The sequence below is a fragment of the Erythrolamprus reginae genome, chromosome 1 (assembly GCF_031021105.1).
Source record: "Erythrolamprus reginae isolate rEryReg1 chromosome 1, rEryReg1.hap1, whole genome shotgun sequence".
Lineage (NCBI taxonomy): Eukaryota > Metazoa > Chordata > Lepidosauria > Squamata > Dipsadidae > Erythrolamprus > Erythrolamprus reginae.
In genome coordinates this window covers 68,004,547-68,028,870 of record NC_091950.1, presented here as the reverse complement: position 1 = coordinate 68,028,870, position 24,324 = coordinate 68,004,547, and the positions used below count along the sequence as shown (strand labels likewise).

The following is a 24,324-nucleotide window of genomic DNA, read 5'->3' as shown; positions in this document are numbered from 1 at the left end:
CGAAGCGCCCGTTTTTGCGCTGCTGGGATTCCCCTGAGGCTCCGCTCCATGGGAAACCCCACCTCTGGACTTCTGTGTTTTTGCGATGCTGCAGGGGAATCCCACCAGGGAAATCGCAGCATCACAAAAACGAGCGCTTCACTGGCAACGGAAGTCCGGAGGTGGGGTTTCCCAGCGAGGGGAGCCTCAGTGAAATCGCAGCAGCGCAAAAACACAGAGGTCCGGAGATGGGGTTTCAAGGACTTCCGTGTTTTTGCGATGCTGCAATTTCGCTGAGGCTCCCCTCGCTGGGAAACCCCACCTCCGGACTTCCGTTGTCAGCGAAGCTCTCATTTTTGCACTGCTGGGATTCTCCTGCAGCATCACAAAAACACAGAAGGTGGGGTTTCCCATGGACGGGAGCCTCAGGGGCATCCCAGCAGCGCAAAAATGGGCGCTTCGGCTGGCAAAAGGGATCAATTTTGGGCTTGCACGCATTAATTGCTTTTCCATTGATTCCTATGGGAAACATTGTTTCGTCTTACAAACTTTTCACCTTACAAACCTCATCCCAGAACCAATTAAGTTTGTAAGACAAGGTATCACTGTACTCTGTTTCCTCTATCTCTTAGTTCCATCGTTAATTTATCCGTTTGAGCACATTCCAGCATCTTTTTTATGATCATTGTGCTTGAGGCGATGCTTTCTTGTTTCCAACTTTGGGCAAATGTAATTATGTCTGCGGTAATTATATGCAACATAATATATTGAGTTTCTTTGCTTATATTTTCTTTTATAATACCCAGAAGGAATAATTTTGGCTTCATATCAATTTTTTGTTCTGCAATTTCCTCCATCCATTTTTTGACAACGCCCCCCCCCCCCCCGGCCATATTCCCTGGCTTTGAGACATGTCCACCACAGATGGTAGAACGTCCCTTGTTGATTATTACATTTCCAGCAATTTGGTGATCTACTGCAGGGCATTTTGGCCAATCTGGCCGGGGGTAGATGCCTTTCTGTTTCCCTTTTAAAGGGTTTATTGTGTTCACCAAACAATATTACGGGGGAGCAGGAAAAAACACACACAATCTCTTGTTTCTTTCATCTATTCAATAACACCCACTCCAATAGCAAATGAAGTGGCAATCCCTGAAGGTTTTATTTTATTGATGTCGTTCCAAAATCAGATTATTCTGTGTAGCCAGCTAGTGATCTCCAGGTATTTGGGACAGCAACCTTGTGAATTCTAATCCAATTTATCTGCAAGATGTCACGTCAAAGAAAGATAATAGATGAGGGTCGCCTAAGAAAGGAATGCACCACATTTTTTTCCTCAGCCTACAGTAATGGTATGAATGCAAAACTTTAGATATACATTATTTGAATTGTCAGGAGTGTGTGTGTGTAAATTTTGTGTTTTTTCAGACAGATAGCATAGCTGTAGCAATGTTTCGAAATGGCATCTGTAAGTGATGTGTGTTACAAGCTGTGTGTTCTCATTGAATTTCTCACTCTGGATAAAGCAACTGTTGGGAACATTCACAAACCTTTCTGTACAGTTTATGGAGAATCGACAGAAGTACGGTTAGTCGTTGGACACAAAGGGTGAGGCTATTAGAAGATGGGTCAGCAGAACAGACATAATTTCATGACCAGAACAAGGAGTGGTACCAACTGGGCGTACATACCCTTGTGTCTCGCTGGAGGAAGGTCATAGACCGGGACAAAGATTATGTGGAAAAATAGGGAGTGTAGAAGAAACATTATTCTTTCTTTTGTGTAACTTTCATTGTGTTCAGTAAATAATTGTTGAAGAAAAAAAATATGATGCATTACTTTCTGGGCGACCCTCATACCTTATATAGTGTCTGAAAATGGGCTCCCTGCCATGCCTTCTTGTTTGGGATCTACTTTCTTGCCAACCCCAGAAACTCCCAAAGAAAAATAAATACATTGATGTTTGATCATGAAAGTTTCTGGAAGAATGCCAAGTATTTGTTCACTTAGAATTGGGGGACATAAACATTGCTTTGTACCTTTATCATTCCTGCTAAAGTTTCATCATTTTGTGAATTGTTATAGTATTTTAATCCTTACTTCTATTCTCATAGAACTATGCAGTGATATATTGAAGGAACATGCGCACGCACACAAACACACACACAGATAATTGCTTAAGATTGTTAATAGATTTAAGATCGTTATTTTAGGCACTTATAATGAAGATATAAATATAAGTTTCCATAACTACAGTGATACTAGTAAAATTAAAAATTATATGATATGCATTGATGTTATTATTAGAAAGATTAGTGGCAAATATCACAATGATATTTCCCTACAACTGTTGTTAAAACATTACACAATATCATTTGAAAACATATTAGTTATTTTATTTACATAGTTAAGAAGTGACATATTATTTGTATTTTTTTGTTTAGCTTGGCATTGCAGTTGGTTTTCTCTTGCCACCAGTTCTGGTTCCTGATTTGGAAAAAGAGGAGGATCTGGCTTACCATATTGGCGTCATGTTTTTTATCACAGCGGGTGTGGCAACAGCACTTTTCATCTTAGTTGTCTTTGGTAAGTCAAAATAATTAAATATAGTTGAAGGCATAGGGCATAGGGCCCAGCTAAGGTGGGTACTGAACTGCTGGAGTATCAGTTCCAGACTGGGAGTTATACAGTTATACCAGAAAGGAGATGAGAGAGTTAGAGTAATTGTTTGGGAAGGAGAATGGTCCCTTTAAATGGTCTTCGTTGTGCCAAATTGTGCAAAGGATTGACTTCAAAGTGGGCACATGGACACAACAGATGCCCAAGAGAACAGAAATGTGGTAGAGGAGAATGAATTTTTATTTTTATTTTTTTTGAAACAGTCAATCTCTTGAGTCTAAACTGTGGGCTTCTAAATACTACATTATGCCAATCCCAAAGATGCTTTTACAGGAGGCAACTGGGCTTTCTTGTTTTTCCTTTGAAGACATTTTACTTCTCAATCAAGAAGCTTCTTCAGTTCTGACACGGTAGTGGGGAATGGAAGGATTTATATTCCTTGCAGACAGCTGGTCATTTGCATCCTCTTAGATCAGTGATGGTTAACCTTTTTAGCACTGATTTCTGAAACTGGAGCGCATGTGCACGCCAGAACCCAGAAGATCAGCTGGCAATGGCATGTTTGCCCACAGAGAGGGCTCTATGTGCCACCTCTGGCATTTCTGCCATAGGTTCGCCATCATGGTCTTAGACGGTCCTTGAAGCACTTGGAGGTTTATCTGTGTCCTCAGGGTGACCTGAGTAGAAGTGAGTACTCTGAGGACACATAAACCTCCAAGAACCCTCTAAAACACGATAGGCTAAGTTGGCTCTTCTACGACATGTGGACTCCAACTCCCAGAATTCCTGAGCTAGCATGATTGGCACAGGAATTCTGGGAGTTGAAGTCCACAAGTCATAGAAGAACCAACTTTGCCTATCCCTGCTCTAAAAGGATGCAAATGACCAGCAAGGAATCTAAATCCTTCCATTCCCCACTATCCTGTCAGGGCTGAAGAAGCTGCTTGTAGGAGAAGTGAAATGTCTTCAAAGAAAAACCGCAGAAAGTCTAATTGCCTCCTGAAAAAGCACCCTTAGAATAACCATGAACTGGATTACTGAGAATCTCTACAAAATTATTTTAGCTTGGTATGATGTGTAAATCTCCCCCATTGTACTTCGGTGTTATTTGCAAAATGCGCCACTACAGAGGTTCAATAAATTATAGTTAAAAAGTTTGGTTGAGTATTTATACTTTATTTTCAGTTGGCTTTTATCTTAATTTATTTTAATCTTCAGTTACTCATTTCAGGTTCTGTCCTTTTTTCTCTAGTGTTTCAGGAAAAGCCTCCATATCCTCCAAGTCCAGCCCAGGCTGTGATTAAGGCAGCATCTCCAGAGGAATATTCCTATCTGAAATCCATCGTCCGGTTATTTTCTAACGTTAACTTTGTGCTGTTGGTAGTCACTTATGGTAAGATCGCTTGATTGGATCATATAACATGCCACTTTTTTCATGTTTCTGTTATTTCATCTACCTTCCAGCCTCTTGGTTTACAAATAAGGTGTTAAAACATTTCCGAAATAGGATGTTCCTTAAACAAATGTATTTGTTCTCAAAAGGAGTTGAAGATATAATTACATGAAAATTACCCTAAAGCATATCAAAGCATCAGTTTTGCCAAGGCAACCTGCTGTTTAATTTGTTAATTTGATGTTCTGTCTGGGTCCCCCCAGACGCCAACACCAACCAAAAAGAGTATCCAGACACACTGGTAAAAAGCAAAGGCAGTTTATATAATTGAAAGCAAACACAGGTAACAAAAAACTGTTCTTACAGACAGGAACACTATGAAGCTTCACAGAGGTTTCACAAAGGCCAGGCAATAAAACAGGATTCTTGCTGGCAAAAACAACGCTGGAGATAATAAAACCCATGCCTCCCCCAAGTCTTCCAGACTTCTAGGCCACAAGCCAAGATCAGAGACGCCAAGAATCGAAGCAAGGTCACAGGACTCCCAGTTGATAACTCTCCACAAGACTGTAAGGGGGGGCCTGCCTTTTCAAGCCTGCTGAGGAGAACCACACCCAAACCCAGCTGTTGCCAATTCAGGGATGGAAATACCTTTCTAATTGGCCCCGTCTTTGAGCTGCACGTCGCTGCCTCATGTCTATTATAGCCTGTGCGTCTTCATCCAATGAATCCAGGTTACTAGCTGGGGAGAGGCCCCCCCCCCGGGGGTCTCAGGCTCCTCTCTCTCCTCCTCTTCCTGATGTTCCTCTCCCCCATCTGCCTGGTTCTCCCCCTCCTGTTCACTGTCCTCCTCCTCTGGGCATGGATCCGGCAGAGCTCCAGCCGGTCCCTGAGGAGCCTCAGGCTGAATCACAACATTTGAAGAGGAAGCAATTCAGTTCCTCTAATGTGATCAGGCATTTAGCTTTTTTCTACTCTTGCCTCTATGGGAAAGCAGCTATCTTTATTAGGCAATTTTTTGCAGATAGCTTTTCAGTGTTCACGGGTGCAGTTAACTAGTGTTACTTTAGCTTTAAATATTCATTTACAGCAGTTGTTGCCGCCGCTGCCACCAGCTAGTCAACGGCGGCGGCAGCAGCAACAACTGCTGAGGCGGCTCCGGCAGCTTTCTTTCGAGGAACAGCAGCACCGGGAACATCACATATATGCCCAGGCTCCCAGGCTCCCGCCACTGCCACTGTCCCCGAAAAAAAGCTGCCGCCACAGCTGCCTTTCTCATCAAAGAGAAGCCGCTGCTAGGACCAGCAAACTCAGTGCCTACCTCGTCATATCCGAAGCAATGCTTTGCTGCTCCCCTGGCGAAGAGATGAAGGCAGAGAGGCAAGAGGTAAAGAGGTAGGGAGTGAGGGACAATGGGGGGGTAAGGGGTAAAGAGGTAAGAAGAAGGGGGTGGGAGTGAGGGACAATGGGTTTGGGGGTGGTGAGAGAAAAAAGTCTTTTATCGCGGGTGGTCCTGGAACAGAAGACCCGCGATAAACAAGGGATCAATTTTCCCCATAAGAAATCTTCGGAGAGGGGCGGCATACAAATCTAAGTAATAAATAAATAAATAAATAAATAAAGGCTGGGAGCCAATTAAATCCATTTTCATTATTTCCTATGGGAAAAATTGTTTCGGATAATGACCATTTCGGTTAACAACCAACCTTCCGGAATGGATTGTGGTCATTAACCAAGGTACCACTGTAGTTGTCAAAAATCTTATTTCAGCTCATCTTGTTTCTTAGTCTTTGGACTTAATTATTGGCTCTTTCTATTCTTTCTGTTCCTGATCTATTCCACTCTGTACTTTAGATCCCGCCCCCATTCTTTATCACTTAAAAATGTTATTCTTCCCATTGCTGCTCCTTTTTAAATCATTTTTAAAAATCATTATTCCTTTTTACTGAGAGGAAAGGAATATACAATCAATGCTAATCCTTGTTTTCTTATCTTTTGCTTGGTATTCTATTCCATTCCTTTCCATTCCATTCCACTCCTCTCCACTCCTCTCCACTCCACTCCACTCCACTCCACTCCACTCCTCTCCTCTCCACTTCTCTCCACTCCACTCCACTCCACTCTATTCCAATGCCAAGGAATGCAACAGAGCTACAAGTGTCAGGTAGGACGCTTGTCTCACTGCCCAACACGTCCCACCTGCCAGAAATGAGTCTCTGTGAGACTTATCAGGCCATCACCGCTGCCTTGTGGAGCAGGACTCTGCAAGACTTGTTGTGCTGTTGCATGCACAAACGGCAGCATTACCGCGAGGTTTGCCATACCAGCACAACCGTGAGTGGCAGGACGTCAGCTATGCCATTATGATGAAGCTCGCGGCAGTCCTGCAGTTTATGTATGCAACGGCACAACAAGCCTTGCAGAGTCCTGCTCCCTGAGGCAGTGGCGGCAAGACAGCTGCTCGGCCAGCACCAAGAACAGGCAGGGGAGGCGGCAGCAATGGGACATCCAGTCCCACTCTCACCGCCTGCTGCACCCCCACAAAATAATAAGCCCCCCAATAATAAGGCCAAGCCCATATTTTAGGGGGTCAAAAGAAAACAAGATCCTGTCTTATTTTTTCAGAAACACAGTAATATCATAATGATCCAAAACTATATGAAAGTTCTCAAGTTCTCCAGAACTCTTCATCAATTAAGATGTTCAAACAAATGACAGCAGAGGGATCAGTAAAGAACATAAAGATCCAAAACTCAGGTCAGATCCTTCAGCAATAAAGTCTGTAATTCAGAATAGATCTCAAGCTGATGTCCATGGAGATTCGTGGTTGTCCCAAAGGTGTTTTTTTTTCAAGAAGCAACTGGACGTTCTGGTTTCTCTTTGAAGATGTTTCACTTCTCATCCAAGGAGCAAAAGGTCTTTAGAGAAAAACCAGAAAGTCCAGTTACTCATTGAAAAAGCACCTTTGGGATCTCAAGCTGATAATGATAGACTGAACACATTTGTTAGTGTCATTGGTACCAGGTTCTATTTACTATCTAGGAACAAAGAGTATCTTGTTCTTTGTTAGTTCTGAAAAGATAAAGAGCATATTTATAGGCTCTATTAGAATGGCAAAGGACTTTACAAGTCCCCAATTTCTGCTCATTTCTCTGGGTCATTTGCCTCAAAGGTTTTTTTCCCTTCTAAGAAGTTTTGGGTTTTGTTTTTTTAAAAAAAGGGAGAAACAGTGCAAAGGGCAAATCTTTTGGTTGTCTCCATATCTAGGATGGCTTCTGGAATGTGTACTGTCAGCTCTCTGCTTGCCCTGTCATTCTCTGTTGTTTGATCAAAGAGACTGATTACCAGAGGCTTTTCAAGTACATATCGCAATATTAATAATTTCCTGTCTTGTCATCTGAACTTGGTCCTTTCCTCCCTTTGCCTGCAGTAAACTTTGAATTATTCCTACCTCTTTATTGCCTTCTTGGAGTTCTACACTTCTTAGCTTTTCAGCTTTTAAAGTGAAATTGAAAAAACTTGAATTGTGTTTTCATGCAATAACCCTGCTGACAATGAATAATTCTTCTTAAGAATTCAGATTCCTCTGGGCATTGGACATTGCCAAAAGAGCAGCCATTCCACTGAGCCTTTGGAAAAAAATCTTATTCCCCATATTGAGCAGCACCACAGTCAGATGTTGATTGTGTCTATGCCTTCTCACATATGCCTTTAAATCTGCATTGACTCCTAGTGACCGTCACCCTAGACAAGTCCCCGAAGCTTTCTTGGCAAAGTTAATCAGAAATTGTTTCCCATTGCCTCCTCTCTAGGCTGATAAGAATGGCCCAAGGTCACCCAGCTAGACTAGAACTCACAATTTTCCAGTATCTAGCCTGATGCTTTAACTACTATACCAAACTGGCTCTCCATTGGAGTAAGCTTCTGGAGGGCGTACAGTATAAAATTGGTTATGTAGATGCAGTTTTTGAGACAGTTATTCAGACTTTTTCAATGCCTTCCTGTGAGTTTTGAATTCCTGATAGCTGTCTGGACTGGGTCCCTTCAGTTCTATTGGCAAGACTTTGAGTTTGGCTCTAGGACTGACTAGAGTGACCTGGTCAGGATTGACCCAGGTGAATGACTAGAATTCATGATCTCCCAGTTTCTAGCCTAATGCCTTAACTATTACACCAAACTAGCTCAATGGGGTGATACCATTATTTTATTTGGCATAAAGAGCAAGCTATATTTTTAAAAGAATAACAGATGAACGTTGATATAAACATTTGGAAACAATTGCTGTAGCCATGGTCATTATTAATTCACTGATAAAGGTTAGGTAATAAATCTGAATTGAGAACAGTTTTAAATGCTTTTTGGGAGTTCTCTTTAGGAATGCAATCTTTTGTACCGTGCCTTGGGGATTTTCGGGCTGTATTTCTGTTAACACTTTTGTTTCTTTCTGATTATATTAGGAAAATGAAACACAGCAAAACACGTTATTAGGAATGATACTGATGTAGTTTAAAGTAAGTCCTTCTCAGATGTTACAATTCCAGATCAAGAATCCTTAGATATAAGAGCTGGGAAAAGTCCATCAGATTCACAGAAATATTTTCTCACAAAGAAATTTTGTTTTACTTTATTTGCAAGTAAAAAAAATAGACTGTTAATGTTGAACAAATACTGAATTGAAATGGAAATGAACATGAAAAAACATGTAACAAAGTTTATAATTATGAAATGTGTAGTTGATTCAAAATTGAGAGAAACGGCTAACACTCAGGAACAAAATTGCAAATTGGACAAGCTGGAAGATTGGTTTGAGAGAAATGAGGTGTCCTACCTACAGAATGAAAAAAATGGAAGATATTATATGTAGGAAGGAAAAATATAAGCTACACATATAAAATGGGGATTCTTGACCTGGAATTGTAACATCTGAGAAGGACTTACAAGGTCATTGAAAACAAACTGAACATCAGCCAACCGTATGAGACAGCTGTTAGAACAAGAATTTCATTACAGCACATTCAATCTTTATTCTCCTCTACTTTGCATGGGTGAGACCACAGCTGGGGTGCTGTGTGCAGTTCTGCGCACTATATTTCTAAAAGAATATTGATATGTTAAAAGAGATTCAGAGAAGGGCAAAAAGATGATGCAAGGACTTGAAGACAGCATGAGAAAACTTTAGATGTTTGGTTTGGAGGAAAGAAGGCCTGGGAGAGACAGGGCATCAGTGTTCAGATTTATCAGCGTATCATAGAAAAATTGTACAGAAATTATTTCCCACAGAAACTAAAACTAGAACGAAGGGGTTTAAGTAGCAAACAGCTAGATTTTATTTAAATAGAAGGAAAAAAAGCTTGAAGGTTAGTTCTGTATAACATTCTCCTCTATTGAATCTACATCAAACTCCATCTGTGGAAGTTTTTAGGAAAGATTGAGAGCCACCTTTTGAAAATAGGTTAATTGGCTGTATTATCATATTGCAGAGGTTTGGATTAAATGTTCTTTTGCCCTTATAATAATTCTTTAATTCTTCCAGCCAGACCTCTCCCAGATGCAGTTTCTGGGAGTTTACAACTAGGAAGTTATTAGAAATTAGCATTGGAGTTTTGGTTCCCTTCCCTCAAGTTGGTTGAGGGAAGCTTTAAATAACTCGGGCAGTGACAGAAATCTTGTGGTCTGCAGAGTGATTGTAATATTCACTGGTTGTTTTCCTGGCTAAAGATGACACATACACTTCTTATTGGAAAAGAAAGTGGGAGGTGAATAAAGAATTTCTATATTGCAGTGCCTCAAGGAAAAAGATGGTTTTTGGCAGGGCACCTGAAACTCCAGGAAAATAGATAAATAAAAAGAACATCTAGAACCAGAAAAACTTCCTTTCAAAGAGGCAAACCTGTTGGAGCAAGAAATATAAATATCAGGTTGCATTCAGTGGTAAAAGTGCTCAAGACTGGAATCTGGTACCAATAAAGGAAAATAGCTCAGAGTTGAAATGAGGGCTCCTTGATTATCTATGAGCTTGGTTGTGTCCTCTTGTAGACATTTTATTACCCAAACTAGGTAACATCATGTGTGCTAGTAAGGAGAGGGGTGGCATACAAATCCAATCAATCAATCAATCAATCAATCAATCAATCAATCAATCAATCAATAAATAAATAAATAAATAAATAAATAAATAAATAAAGTAAATAAATAATCTAATCAGAATCCAAATTGGCTATACAGCCACTTCTCTTTCATGTTGGATGGCATAGTTGAGACAGAGATTCATGTTAGTTAAATATCAGATTTATACGAAGGAAGAAAGGAGGGAGGGAGGGAAGGAAGGAAGGAAGGAAAGAAATAATAAAACTCCATACAAAGTGCTACTATTTTCAGTGTCAAATCAGAAAGAGAATAGAATAGAATAGAATAGAATTTTATTGGCCAAGTGTGATTGGACACACAAGGAATTTGTCTTGGTGCATATGCTCTCAGCGTACATAAAAGAAAAAGATACATTTGTCAAGAATCGTGGTACAACACTTAATGATTTTCATAGGGGTCAAATAAGCAATGAAGAAACAATCAATATTAATAAAAATCTTAGGATACAGGAAAAGAATTGCCCTAACCTTCATTTTCCTAATACCATTTCCTTTAAAGAATAACAATAGCAAACACTAACAAGCAAAAAGCAGCCCCCGCTTTAAAAATTGAGTTGCATTGCATGAAAGTCACATAATATCTGTTAGAAATATGGGCATAACAATAAGATATGGTGGACAATTTGGGCCTACAGAACCTTTCGTCCAACATTAGCTTACAACTGTGCTTAGCTAAGGCATTTGAAATTAGATAACAGATGAGATCAGTGATTAACATCTGCTTTTTGACCCTTTTGTGCTAACCTGGGTGAGGTTATTTATTTATTTAGCGTAGGATAAGAACTTGGGGAGGTGATTTCTTTGGAGTCATCTGGGTGTTTGAAAGTTCAACTTAGTCTTATCAGTAAAATGTATGAACGTGAAATGTTTTTGCTGCAGTAAAAATGCAACTGAACTTGAGGTGTTCAGTGTACACGGAACATAAATTTGTATTCATGCTATTTCATGAAAGATATAGTGTGAAAGATATAGTGTGAAACAGCACTGAAGTCCAGTTTGCAATCTTTGATTCATGATCTTCTTCTTTGGTTTTTATTTTTCTCCCACTCTGGGATTCTTGTTTTTATTGAATGAGATGATGATTTGTGCATTTTGCAAATTGAAGTTTTCTAATAGCCATTCCATTCACGTGCTTGAATATTATTATTGCTTTTTGTTTTTCATAAACATAAGTCCACAATTACTGGACAGTTTGTATGTACACACATTAATGAAGATGAGAACCAATGTTATGGTTATACTGCTAAAAAAAATAAAGAGAATACTTAAACAACAGAATATAACTCCAAGTAAATCAAACTTCTGTGAAATCAAACTGTCCATTTAGGAAGCAACACTGATTGACAATCAATTTCATTTTGTTGTCAGCACATTCAACTTTGTACAGAACAAAGTTCCCAGTGAGAATATTTCATTTATTCAGATGAGGATGTGCTATTGAAGTGTTCCCCTTATTTTTTTGAGCAGTGTATATATGCATCAAGCTTCCGGTAAATGTCAAAATCACAACATTGGAACAAATCCACAAGATTGTTTGGAGCGAATAATATTTTTTTAATTTGAATATGTAAAATTTGTGTTTAAGAGTTCATTCCTTAGGCTGCAAGTTATAGCAAAATTCAGAGCATGATGTAAATTCAATATTTCTGTATCTTTCAGGCTTAAACACAGGTTGTTTCTATGCCCTCTCAACTTTGCTGAATCGGATGGTAATGCTGCATTATCCAGTAAGTAATTCTCTGTTGAAGTATTATCTTTCTGATTTGACACTGAAAATAGTAACACTTTGCATGGAGTTGTCTTCCTTCCTTCCTTCCTTCCTTCCTTCCTTCCTTCCTTCCTTCCTTCCTTCCTTCCTTCCTTCCTTCCTTCCTTCCTTCCTTCCTTCCTCCCTCCCTCCCTCCCTCCCTCCCTCCCTCCTTCCCTCCCTCCCTCCCTCCCTCCCTCCCTCCTTCGTATCAGTCTGATATTTAACTAACATGAATCTCTGTCTCAGCTATGCCATCCGACATGAAAGATAAGTGATTGTATAGCCAATTTGGATTCTGATTAGATTAGAACAAGATTCTCTTTAAACCTTAAGAGAAAACTGAAGATACTGTCTATAAAGCTCAGTAAGAAAAAGAGCAACAGCAGGCAATATTTAAACCTTCTCATTTCTACTGTTATCTTTTGGCTGGCCAGCTTCTCCCTTTTTGATTTTCGATTCCTGCTGTTGGATATTTTGTCCTTGAAAAAAAGCAAGAGCTAAATTTGAAGTCATGAAGGGAAGGCAAGGAAAGGAAAACTCATTAATAAACAAAAATACCCTGATTTAATGGATTAATGGGGGGAAGTAGTGTTAATTTAAGTGGAATGTCTGTTAAGCCAATAATAGATTTTACAAATGCTTAATTTGCCTAATAGTTTATATATTTTATGCATGCACAAAATAGGAATATACTTATTTTGTACATTTTATCATTTTAGACATGCATAGAATGGCAGATGGGATTTTACACCTATCCAGGAATGTATAATGTATATAGATAGATAACCAGTTCTGCTAAATCAAAATTTATGAAGTTGCCACATTTCACAGGCTGTTTTCCTCCCTTATTTCATCTGCTTAACAATTCTATAAAACACATTAGGTTTGAACACCATAACTAGACTTAAGAGTACGTTAATATCTGGCTGGGGTGTGTGGCTCAGGTCCCAAAAAAATTGATCTAACATTTTGATGTAACATTTTGACATTTTGGGCCCTTTAGCATTTTCTAGCCAGATGGAACTTTACTGAGAACTTTGAGAGTTGAAGTCAACATATTTGAAGAGTGTTCAAGCCAGGTAGAGCTGTAATATATTGTAACACGGAGGGAATTTTATCCTGACTCTTTTCTACTTCTGTTTTTCATGATGGTTTTTTTTTATTAAAAAAAACCACTTTATGATGTATTCATACATGTTTTGTTCCAGGGAGAAAATCTGAATGCTGGTCGAATTGGTCTCACCATTATAGTGGCTGGCATGTTTGGAGCTTTGATTTCTGGCATCTGGTTGGATAGGACCAAAACATATAGGTAAGTGCTTTGCGGCACTTTTTTCCTCTCTCTCCTTCTTTGGAGAAGATGTATGCTTTTTTAGTGAGTACCGTAGATCAGTGTTTCCTAACCTTGGCGACTTGAAGGTATTTGGACTTCAACTCCCAGAATTCCCCAGCCAGCGAATGCTGGTTGGGGAATTCTGGGAGTTGAAGTCCAGATATCTTCAAGTCGCCAAGGTTGGGAAACACTGCCGTAGATAGTGATGGAGTCAACATTTTCTGATCTGGGGCTAAGCTTTAATTTTTTGTCACTCAATTTGGGAGATGGGACTATTGATTCAGTGATCTCACCAGAGTGAGTGAAGTCCAAATTTTCAATCCCTTTTTTCTTTGAGAAAGAATTAAGTAAAATGGCTATCTAAAATCTTGGCTTAGGATACAATTTTTTTTCATTCAAAATCCTTACCAATGAAGGATATAATTATAAAGTCTATTTATTGTTACTCTGTTTTATTCTGTAAGCTGCCCTTGGTCCCTGAGGAGAAGGGCGGCCTGCAAATCTAATAAAACTAAACTAGAAACTAAACTAATTTAATTAACTTTTGAATTAAAAATGTTATTTTCTCTACAAAGTTTAAAGCAGTTGTTTTTACATCATCTTTTACATCATCTTTAAACAAGTAATTATATAATCTATGTATATACTGTATAATAACTATACAGATAAAATCTTTAAAGAAGTTAAAATTTCATCTTACTTTCCTTTCTTCTACATGGTACCTTGTCATTTGCTCTAAAGATACAAAGAAAAAAGTCCAATATTTTACTTTTTTTTTTAAACCATCATCATCCAAACTTAATTGAGAAAAATTGCATCAAGAGCTAGCAGAAACAACAACTTATTAAAAATGTTAATATTTAATTCTTTTACATGATATCTCACAAATTAAATTCTTGTCTTCATCTGCTCTCAATTTTAATACCATCATTTATCACTTTTTCTAAAATTGCAATAAAACTTTTTCTAATATCCTATCTATAAAAAAAGCTTCATCATTGAATTATACCAAGAAAAATCCATTAAAGCTTTTAGGGGGGAAAATCACATACATTTTATTCATGTTTCAATAAGCCAAGTTTGTAAACCGTTGTTTTTTTCTTTTAAAAGTCCTAAGGTGTATTCCTTTTAACTAATGTCCCAAAAGCTGATTTTTTTCTTTCTCTCTTAATCTTTTCTCAGGAATTCATCATAATTTATCTCTTTTGTAAATAAACTGTTACTTTTTAAAGCTAAAATCCACATATCCAAGTTACCCTTCTGATTTATTATTTGTGTGTCAACTGGTTTCATTTGTAGGTCCTGTATTACTTCCTTAACAATATCACTCTTGTATTCTGTCAATTTCAAATCCATATTCAAAATGCCCTGAATTTTAGTTATACCCATTTCTCTCTCTTATTTTAAGCCCAGTTTTAGTACATCAGAGAGTCTAAAGAGAAAGTTCTGGGTACATTTTTGCCAAATATACTTGGATTCTGACAGAGTTAAAATATTGTTTCCATTCTGTATTAATAAACCTTTTCCTTTAATTATAATCTTTACTTTAAGGTGCAGGGGTGGGCTATTGCCCGGACTGGGGGGAACGCAGTGGGGTAGCGAAAATGGAGCTCCACCCCAGAGCACCTAATTTGCACTGAAAGACATTGAAAGAAAATGCAGGGCATCCTGCATAAGCCACACCACAGTGTGGTAGTAAAAATTTTGGTAGCCCTTCACTGCTATCTATGGTGGTTCTTTATTTGAACTTACAAATTGTGTACTTACCCTTAAATGAAAATGTGTTCTAAAATTGGCTGAAAGCAAAATGTAAACAGTGACCACCTTGATTTCTAATGACTCTACAGACAAATCCTTGTTTTATTTTCATTAATATTCAAGCACTTTATTACTGCAGTCTCCTGGGACATTTTTCAGCTTCAAGTTTACAATCTGGAATTTCTCAGTGGATTCGCATTGAAATATCTGCTTTGCTTCTTTGACATCAGGCAATGTGATGTAAACGTTTAACAACTTTGAAAGTTAGCTCAAATGAGTTAACAAGAGTGCAACTAAAGTGAGATCACTGCAAGAGGATAGGAAATACTGCTTTGTTGAAGAGAATCCTGAAGTTTACAGAAATATAACAAATTTCAAAGAAAGAAAAAGAAATTGGGAAAAAGTTGCTTTCCTCAATGCCTCAATAGGCAAACTCTGGGCAAAAGCGACATTTTGCAATTGTTGGAGTCCTTGAGCTATATCAAAAAGACTATTCCGGAAAGACTTGTTGAGATCAGTTAACTGACATGATGCATGTAAAATTCCCATTTTCCAAATGACAAGAGTTGTGAGGGTATTGTTAGCCTTTCATCTTTTCTTTTTGTCTAAGTATGTGTGCATACAAAACACTGTGTCCACAGGATTCTCGTAAATAAAGTAATGCTAATAATAGTTGGTATTTTATAGCATGTCAGCTTCCGATTTATTTATAATTTAATGCAATGGCTACAAAAATAAGGCCAGGTAGAACAAAGAACATGGGGACAGCTCATATTCTGAAACAATACTATATTTGAAAAGAATGAATAAATTTTCCAGCATTTTAAAGTCTAATTTGATTTCTCTATTTAATTTTGTCAGGTTAGACTCTACAGTTAGACTTTCATTAAATGATAATAGAAAATAGATTAAAAAGCAGTCCAAAGTTAATGACTGGGGTGACATATAAACATTTCAGATTTATGTATATATTTTTGATCATTGAAAGTTAGAAAAATGATTCCATAGTTCTGGGGTCGGGGTCTGTGTGATAAATTTGAAAAAATAAATTCTGAAAGTGCTTTTCTTTGTTACAGACAGACAACACTGGTTGTTTACATCATGTCATTTGTGGGTCTGGTTGTTTATACTTTTACCCTGGATCTGGGTCATATATGGGTGGTCTTTATAACAGCTGGTGCACTGGGGTAAGTTCACTTCTCCCTTTGTGTTACTTTTCTCTGTGAAAGTGTTTTCCTACTTTCTGTGCCCCTGAGATAGTCTCCCTTTGCAATGTGTAAGAAAGGAAGTGAAGCTACTAATGTGTAAGAAAGGAAGTGAAGCTACTAATGAGAACAATGAGATGTACTGCATTTCTCAGAGTATAAGACACACAGTTTTCCTCCCACAAAACTAAGGTGCGTCTTATACTCTGGTGCGTCTTGTACTCCAAAAAATAATGCATATTGTAGCCATTGTAGGTTTTCTTGTTTTGTTAAATGATGATTCTGGGAAGTCTAATTCTGTTTACCCTGCGAGAGAAAATATTGATGGGAAGCAAGTGGAGTTAGGCTTTTCAGATCTGAGAAAAATTAACTTGGAGTAGCATCATCTCTTTAAAACACTAAGGGCATGACATTGCATAAGTGTTGACTGTGAAATATTTCCTACATCTATTCTGACAGCTTTTTCATGACGGGTTACCTACCTCTGGGCTTTGAATTTGCAGCAGAGTTAACATATCCAGAATCTGAAGGAACATCATCAGGCCTTCTTAATGTTTCTGCACAGGTTAGTTCGAGAAATGTAACGAAGAGACATTTCTACGTCCGGCTTTTCTATTCTGCAGGAATATAGCACCACCTGTTGATAAATCAAAACATTCCATCATGTTCTGTTATCCAGCATGGTCTCCTTAAAATTGACTTCTACTGCTTTCCAAACAAGTTTGGAGATGACAAAAATTATACCTCTTTCTTTTACAATAATATAGTTAAATACATGTGATGCATTTTACTAAATATAATTATGTAAGTTGTCAAAATATGAAGTGTTTTAATAATTCTGATCTCATTTGTAGTCATATGGGCTGAGGTAGTGAGTTGATAGTGGGTTTTTAAAAAAAAATTACTGTTGAGAACATCAAAAATAGGCAAAAGTGCTTAGAATTGGTGAATAACTTTAGCTTATTCGGTTTTTCCTTAATATTTCTTTAATCTTGTACTAGATTTTTGGAATAATTTTCACCATTGGCCAAGGACAGATCATTGATAACTTTGGGACTAAACCTGGGAACATCTTTCTTTGTGTCTTCCTGTTCATTGGTGCTATTATCACTGGTAACTACACTCTTCAAATGTTTTGTTATTTATTTCTGCAGAGCATATGGGTCATTTTGCCTATATAAACTTAATGTGGTCAGCAACTACCTTAATAGCACACTATTAGTGGCTCTAAAAGAAATAGGCCTCTGCTAAAATTTGATGGGTTTACAATCAGAGGTCAGGAATAAAGACAATATTCCTTCTGTTATTGCTTAATTGAAAACATGGCCCTGTTAAAAACCTGTCGCCCACAAGCATTCCAATTGAAATCCCTTTCTGAAGAAATCACCAGCCAAAAGGCTAAGTGAAGTACTGTATGTCGTAATGCTTTAGCCACTCATGGTCATATAAGGGCTTTTGAGGATTAAAAGAACTCCTATTTAAGAAGGGATTGCTGTAGGAGATTTGGCAACTGTCCTCTACTTTGGTCACTGTCGCATTGAATTACAGTAATACACTCTATTTGAAGTTGCCCTTGAAGAGTAGATGGAAACTCAAAGTGGTGTAAAATATAGCTGATAGAGTAGCTTCTAGAGCAAACTAATGCAAATTTGGAGCATATTATTTATTTTTGCAATGTTTGGAGTAGATCTATTTAAATAATTGGGAGGAATTAGTGTGATTACATTTAAGAAAATTTTCTGGGATCAAGATACTGCCCTAATGTACATTTCTCCAGTTCTGTGCTATTTCTGTAGGTCAGGGACACATGCACAGAAAAGCACAGCAAACAGTGTATATCATCTGTGCTCTTTGCTGTTTGACAAATTGCTGGGAGGTAGAGGCCTATTTTCCTTGTTTTCCTCCCCCAAAACTGAGATGCATCTTATACTCTGAAAAATACAGTATGTCCCTAGGTAGCACCCAAAATTTTTACACTAGATGTTTTTTATGTTTTAGTCTCCAACAGCAGGTTATTTTTTAACTGACTTAAATGCCTTTTTTATATTTTTATTTTGATTCAGCGTTTTGTGTTACCTGCATATTCTTAGGGACCAAAGTTAGAACTTTTGTAAAGAAGTTAAAATCTTATTTATTTCTCCTTCGTGATGATCAGTATGAATGATTTTGCTCTACGTACTTCCTTAGAGTCCCATGCATCTATTCTGTGTCCTATCTATGGAGTAATTAAGTTCAAATTGTCTTTCTATTATGCTTCAGCTTTCATCAAACCTGATCTCCGAAGACAACAGGCCAATCTGGATAATGAACAGGCTGTGAGTAAAATAAAATATAACCTGTCATTTATGTGAATTGTCTTCAGTGATACATTTTCAGGATGAGTAATTAGGGTATGTCAGGAGGATAGGAAGTATATTGCTTTCAGGAAACATTTAAATATATTAAAGGGTTAAATAAGGTCCAGGAGGGAAGTGTTTTTAATAGGAAAGTGAACACAAGAACAAGGGGACCCAATCTGAAGTTAGTTGGGGGAAAGATCAAAAGCAACATGAGAAAATATTATTTTACTGAAAGAGTAGTAGATCCTTGGAACAAACTTCCAGCAGACGTGGTAGATAAATCCACAGTAACTGAATTTAAACATGCCTGGGATAAACATATATCCATCCTAAGATAAAATACAGAAAATAGTATAAGGGCAGACTAGATGGACCATGGGGTCTTTTTCTGCCGTCAGACTTCTATGTTTCTATGTTTCTAAGTACCTCAGATGGCTTGAATGTGCCAAGTGTGGATTCTGAAGTTAAGTGAGGCTCAGTTTTCTTTAACATAGCAGATCATAGCCTGTGCTCATTTTTCCTACTATCCAGCTACAAGGCCCAAGCAAAATGCAGATAATTTTTCAGTGTGAGGCATGCAGGCATAGTGATACATATTTCATGTAACAAATATATGAAATATATATAGATGACGGATGAATGAGTAAAGTGAAGTGGTAGAGAAAGTTGCAATTCATAAGGCATTAATAAGATTCTCAGAAATAGGCGACATTTTTAGAGGAAAAAGTGAATAAAGCTGAAATGGATGTAATGAAGTAAGAATGGTGCACACAGATAGAGAATATGGACAAGTATAGTGAATTGGTAAACTTTAGCTTTACCTTTATTATATTTTATTTTTATTTTTCATGCTTTAATTTCTTTAGCTTCGTATTCCTTTTTGTACTTTACATAATATTGCTATCCCAAAAGGAAATAATACAATGCCCCCTCCCACTATATATATATATGTATGGACTTTTTTTTATAGAAGTAGAGTCCTAAATTAAATAAGAATCACCCCAGTTTTTAATGGACATGAAGATATAATTGAGAAAAGGCAAAAGAGAGGAAGGGACTGGCTGGAAGGACTATAAAAACTAGAAAGCAAGTACCGTAATAAATATTCAAATAAATGATGCCAGATTAATGTGGAGAAAAGAGAGGCATAAATTAGCCAAAGCATCTGCTGCTGGGCTATGAAATTTGGATGTTAAATTCACACTTCAGCGACTGAAGCAAGAAGCTTGTTATGCCGGGATTTCTCAAATGAAATAGTCAGTAAGAAAAACATCCATAGCCCACATTTCGTATGATAGTAGTATCCCAGCTATCTCTGCTAAGATATTGATTCATTATTCATGTAGTCATGGTATTAATCATGATTGATTTGGATAATGTGAATTTATATATATGTCCCCTTTTTTGAAAATGATACGAAAATTCCTTAGCCAGAAAAGCTTTATTGCTTTTATAGGAATGGAGGAATGCTCTTTCAATAATGTTTATTAAGGAAAAAAATGTAGCTATTTGTGAAACAGGTTCTCCTCACTAACTGGCAAAAATGTGCTTTGTATGTTGTCAATTAACTGCTTGGTTCTCCAAAGTTAATGAGGAAACAAGAAGAACTTGCTTAAACTTAACTATTACTAGTTCATTTTAGGATACTGTAAGAGGTCTGCAATTGTTATCATTCATAAAACACTGCAGTGTTTGCTTTTTTCTCTTTGATGGATTTTCCGTATGGAGAAAAAAGTAGTGGAAAACCAAATGTATCTGGAGACCTCACCTACAAAACGATATTGACAAAATTGAACGGGTCCAAAGATGGGCTACAAGAATGGTGGAAGGTCTTAAGCATAAAACGTATCAGGAAAGACTTAATGAACTCAATCTGTATAGTCTGGAGGACAGAAGGGAAAGGGGGACATGATCGAAACATTTAAATATGTTAAAGGGTTAAATAAGGTTCAGGAGGGAAGTGTTTTTAATAGGAAAGTGAACACAAGAACAAGGGGACACAATCTGAAGTTAGTTGGGGGAAAGACCAAAAGCAACATGAGAAAATATTATTTTACTGAAAGAGCAGTAGATCCTTGGAACAAACTTCCAGCAGACGTGGTAGATAAATCCACAGTAACTGAATTTAAACATGCCTGGGATAAACATATATCCATCCTAAGATAATACTCTAAGGGCAGACTAGATGGACCATGAGGTCTTTTTCTGCCGTCAGACTTCTATCTTTCTATGTTTCTAATAGAAAACAGAAATACCTGCTTCTCCTGTAAAATCCGGTGAATGAAGTGAGACACCTATACACTAAAGACATTTTCACTATTTGGAAATGTTCTTAAATTTGTTTAGTTAGTGAGTAGCACACTTCAAATTTCTCTTCTTCTTCCATTCTGGGTCTAACAACCAAACTGTGTTTTAACGTGCTAACCAAGAAAGCATATCTTCAAATAACACATTATTCTGGCATGTATATAATTGATAGAAAATGTAAAGAGAAATAAAAACTATGTTCTATCATGTACATGCAGTCTTGATACAGCAAAAAATGACCCTTTTAAGCTGCTGTCCTTTGTTCTGCTTTTCTCTAACTTGGAAATTTATTTGGAGGAACATGTCCATAATATAGATGACTTTTAACTTTTAATCTTCGCCACTGGTTCGCATTGTGATGTTTCACGCATATGTGAGCTTGCTCCGCTCGCATGCAATTCTGCACCCATGCATGGTCAGTAGCTATAATCAGCCTGAAACACAGCTGAGAGGATGATCAGCTGTGCTTTGGACGAAAGGATACAGTTAAGTATAAACCGGGGGCAGATGGGCAAGACTTTTTTCAAATAGCAGCAGAGGAAAAAACTCTGTTAAAAAATGGGAAAAATAAGATGGCACCCATGGACTGGCATCAACCAAGCTGGATCTGTGATGCCATCGTGATGTCACCAGCAGGTCACTACCGGTTTGGCTGATCCAATCCAAACCGGGAAGAACCTATACATCTGCTTTCAACTATAAATAGGTGAATCTTTACACAATGGGCATAATTTCACCTGCCCTCCTTTTAACGATGTTTAAAAAATATAACGAAGTATAAATATTGATCTCTGCCAATTTTAGGATTGTTTTAAGGAAAGACTATTGTTATCTAGTTGTCTCCAAAAATGTTAGTATTGATTGGGCATAGTGCATCTGAATTATGAGAGTTTCGGCCCAATGTAAGGTCTTAAGCATGAAACTTATCAGGAAAGACTCAATGAACTCAATCTGTATAGTTTGGAGGACAGAAGGGAAAGGGGGGACATGATCGAAATGTTTAAATATGTTAAAGGGTTAAATAAGGTTCAGGAGGGAAGTGTTTTTAATAGGAAAGTGAACACAAGAACAAGGGGGCACAATATGAGGTTAGTTGGGGGAAAGATTAGAAGTAACGTGAGAAAATGTTATTTTACTGAAAGAGTAGTAGATGCTTGGAACAAATTTCCAGCAGACATGGTTGATAAATCCACAGTAACTGAATTTAAACATGCCTGGGATAAACATATATCCTTCCTAAGATAAAATACAGGAAATAGTATTAGGGCAGACTAGATGGACCATGAGGTCTTTTTCTGCCGTCAATCTTCTATGTTTCTATGTCTAGCACCGGTCCAGCACCGGTTTGGGAAAGACTACCCTAAACCAAATTTACCTTTCTTTTATTACTATACCCTTTAAATAAATTTACCCTTTGTTTCAAATACGTAATACTCTTTCAGTATTTAATTTCTTGAGTATTACATATGATTATGACAAATAGTGCTCGCTACTTGAGTCCTGATATGAAATTATGCTACTGAACTATGAAACAAATGTTTATTATGAAATAAATGGCAAACAAAACATGTTTGAACATCAAAATGCAGAGAATAACATTTCTCTGCATTTCGATTTTGTATTAATACTTGAAGCCTAAATATTGAAAATTGAAATTTAAAAAAATCAAATATACCTCTCCCTCTAACCTGTTTTGATAGTTTCCTTATTTTTTTCTTCCTTTTCATAAAACATAACAGTTAGAATGTATGCTCCACTGGTGGACTAGTGCTATGCAATTTTTAACACTACAAAATAATAATTTAGAGTCATACCACACTGACTCTGTAAATCAAGCATTCCATTCTTGGGAATATTGTAGGTAAATGTTGTAGGAAGATATTTTAATATGATTCAAAGATCTAAAAATAGGACTGAAGAGAAATAATGCCGTACTCTTCATTACTACTTTTGCTGACTTTTGAGAGAAAAATCAAAGGCAAAATCTCTCCAAAGTGGATGAAATTGTCCACAGAACACCATTATCATACTACAGTTCACCAGGTTATTTTTCAGCTGTGGTATAAGTGCTTCTATCCATGCCCATTTAGATCTTTGCTATATTATTACACCTGCTCAGATTGATGATAATGTGTGCGGACATACAGCTCACCTTCTGGATTTGCAGTGTTCACCTTTAATCAGTGATTCCCAGTTTGGGGATGGGGAGGATTTGATTTTTAATGAGGGCAATTGGAACCTTGTTTAAATCAAGTTAACGGCCTTTTAGGTGAGTTCATTTTTTGAACAGTATATGTCACAAGGGGTGGGTATCAGGATTTTAGAGATGCTTAGGTAGGGCATGGCAAAAAAAGGTTAGGAACCACTGCCTTAAATGATACTATCACATCATTGCTTACCTTATGGAATGTTATCACAGTTTGGTTAGCATGGAATGGTAAGCCCTTCATGGCACCGGACCAGAATATCTCCGGGACCGCCTTCTGCCGCACGAATCCCAGCGACCGGTTAGGTCCCACAGAGTTGGCCTTCTCCGGGTCCCGTCGACTAAACAATGTCATTTGGCGGGACCCAGGAGAAGAGCCTTCTCTGTGGCGGCTCCGACCCTCTGGAACCAGCTCCCCCCAGATATCAGAGTTGTCCCCACCCTCCTTGCCTTTCGCAAGCTCCTTAAAACCCACCTCTGTCGTCAGGCATGGGGGAATTGAAAAATTTTTCTCCCTTCCCCCTAGGCTTATAGAATTTATACATGGCATGTTTGTTGGTATGATTGGTCTCTTAAATTGGGGTTTTTTAGATTACTTTTTAATATTAGATTTGTTACATTGTTTTTTATTGTTGTTAACCGCCCCGAGTCTTTGGAGAGGGGCGGCATACAAATCTAAATAAACTAAACTAAACTAACACACTGGCCACGTTAAGACAAGAAGAGGAGTTAGTATCTTGAATGAAAAGCTAAAAGTAGATAATATTGGAGTAAGAGCTGATTTAGTTTCATTGCAAAACAGATTGGGGATTGTTGGATGTTAATCTATCCTAACTTGGTCAGTCATATTTGACATGGGAGAGGGAGTAAACATAGATTTTTAATTATTCTCTCTAAATCAATGTATTTTTTTTAGAAAGATAGAAAATAATATTTCTTAATTTCTTTGATGGCAGTCAGGGCACTACAGAAAATAGTCATGTTCCATGACAAGGTCAGCCATTTCATGCACATAGCTCTCACCTATGCTTAGGATATCCTTTCAAAAGCGATGATGGAAAATTTGTAAGAATAATATTATACAAGTCACATGAAAAAAATGAAAAACACACATGTGTTTTGCAGAGGATTTGTTTTGTTCAATTTGAAAGTTTAATTTTCATATGGAAGATTCAATATATGAGCATTTAGCACAGTTCTTGGGAGAATGAAACAATTCCACATGAGATGCTTCTCATATGGAGTGGCATCCCAGGCTCAAAAAGTTGCTGCTGCCTTGGAAAAAGTAA

The 24,324-nt window shown here is 37.6% G+C and overlaps 1 protein-coding gene across 2 annotated transcripts in view; it reads left to right on the top strand.

Annotated features, from left to right (window-relative positions):
- FLVCR2 (FLVCR choline and putative heme transporter 2) overlaps positions 1–24,324 on the top strand; it is a 52,145-nt gene that overhangs the window by 19,402 nt on the left and 8,419 nt on the right. For both annotated transcript variants that reach the window (XM_070754372.1, XM_070754363.1), the window contains exons 2-9: positions 2,424–2,565; positions 3,851–3,991; positions 11,797–11,864; positions 13,096–13,199; positions 16,055–16,165; positions 16,643–16,748; positions 17,185–17,296; positions 18,443–18,498. In XM_070754372.1, coding sequence (XP_070610473.1) covers positions 2,424–2,565; positions 3,851–3,991; positions 11,797–11,864; positions 13,096–13,199; positions 16,055–16,165; positions 16,643–16,748; positions 17,185–17,296; positions 18,443–18,498 — 840 coding nt within the window. The remainder of the gene's footprint in view (positions 1–2,423; positions 2,566–3,850; positions 3,992–11,796; positions 11,865–13,095; positions 13,200–16,054; positions 16,166–16,642; positions 16,749–17,184; positions 17,297–18,442; positions 18,499–24,324) is intronic.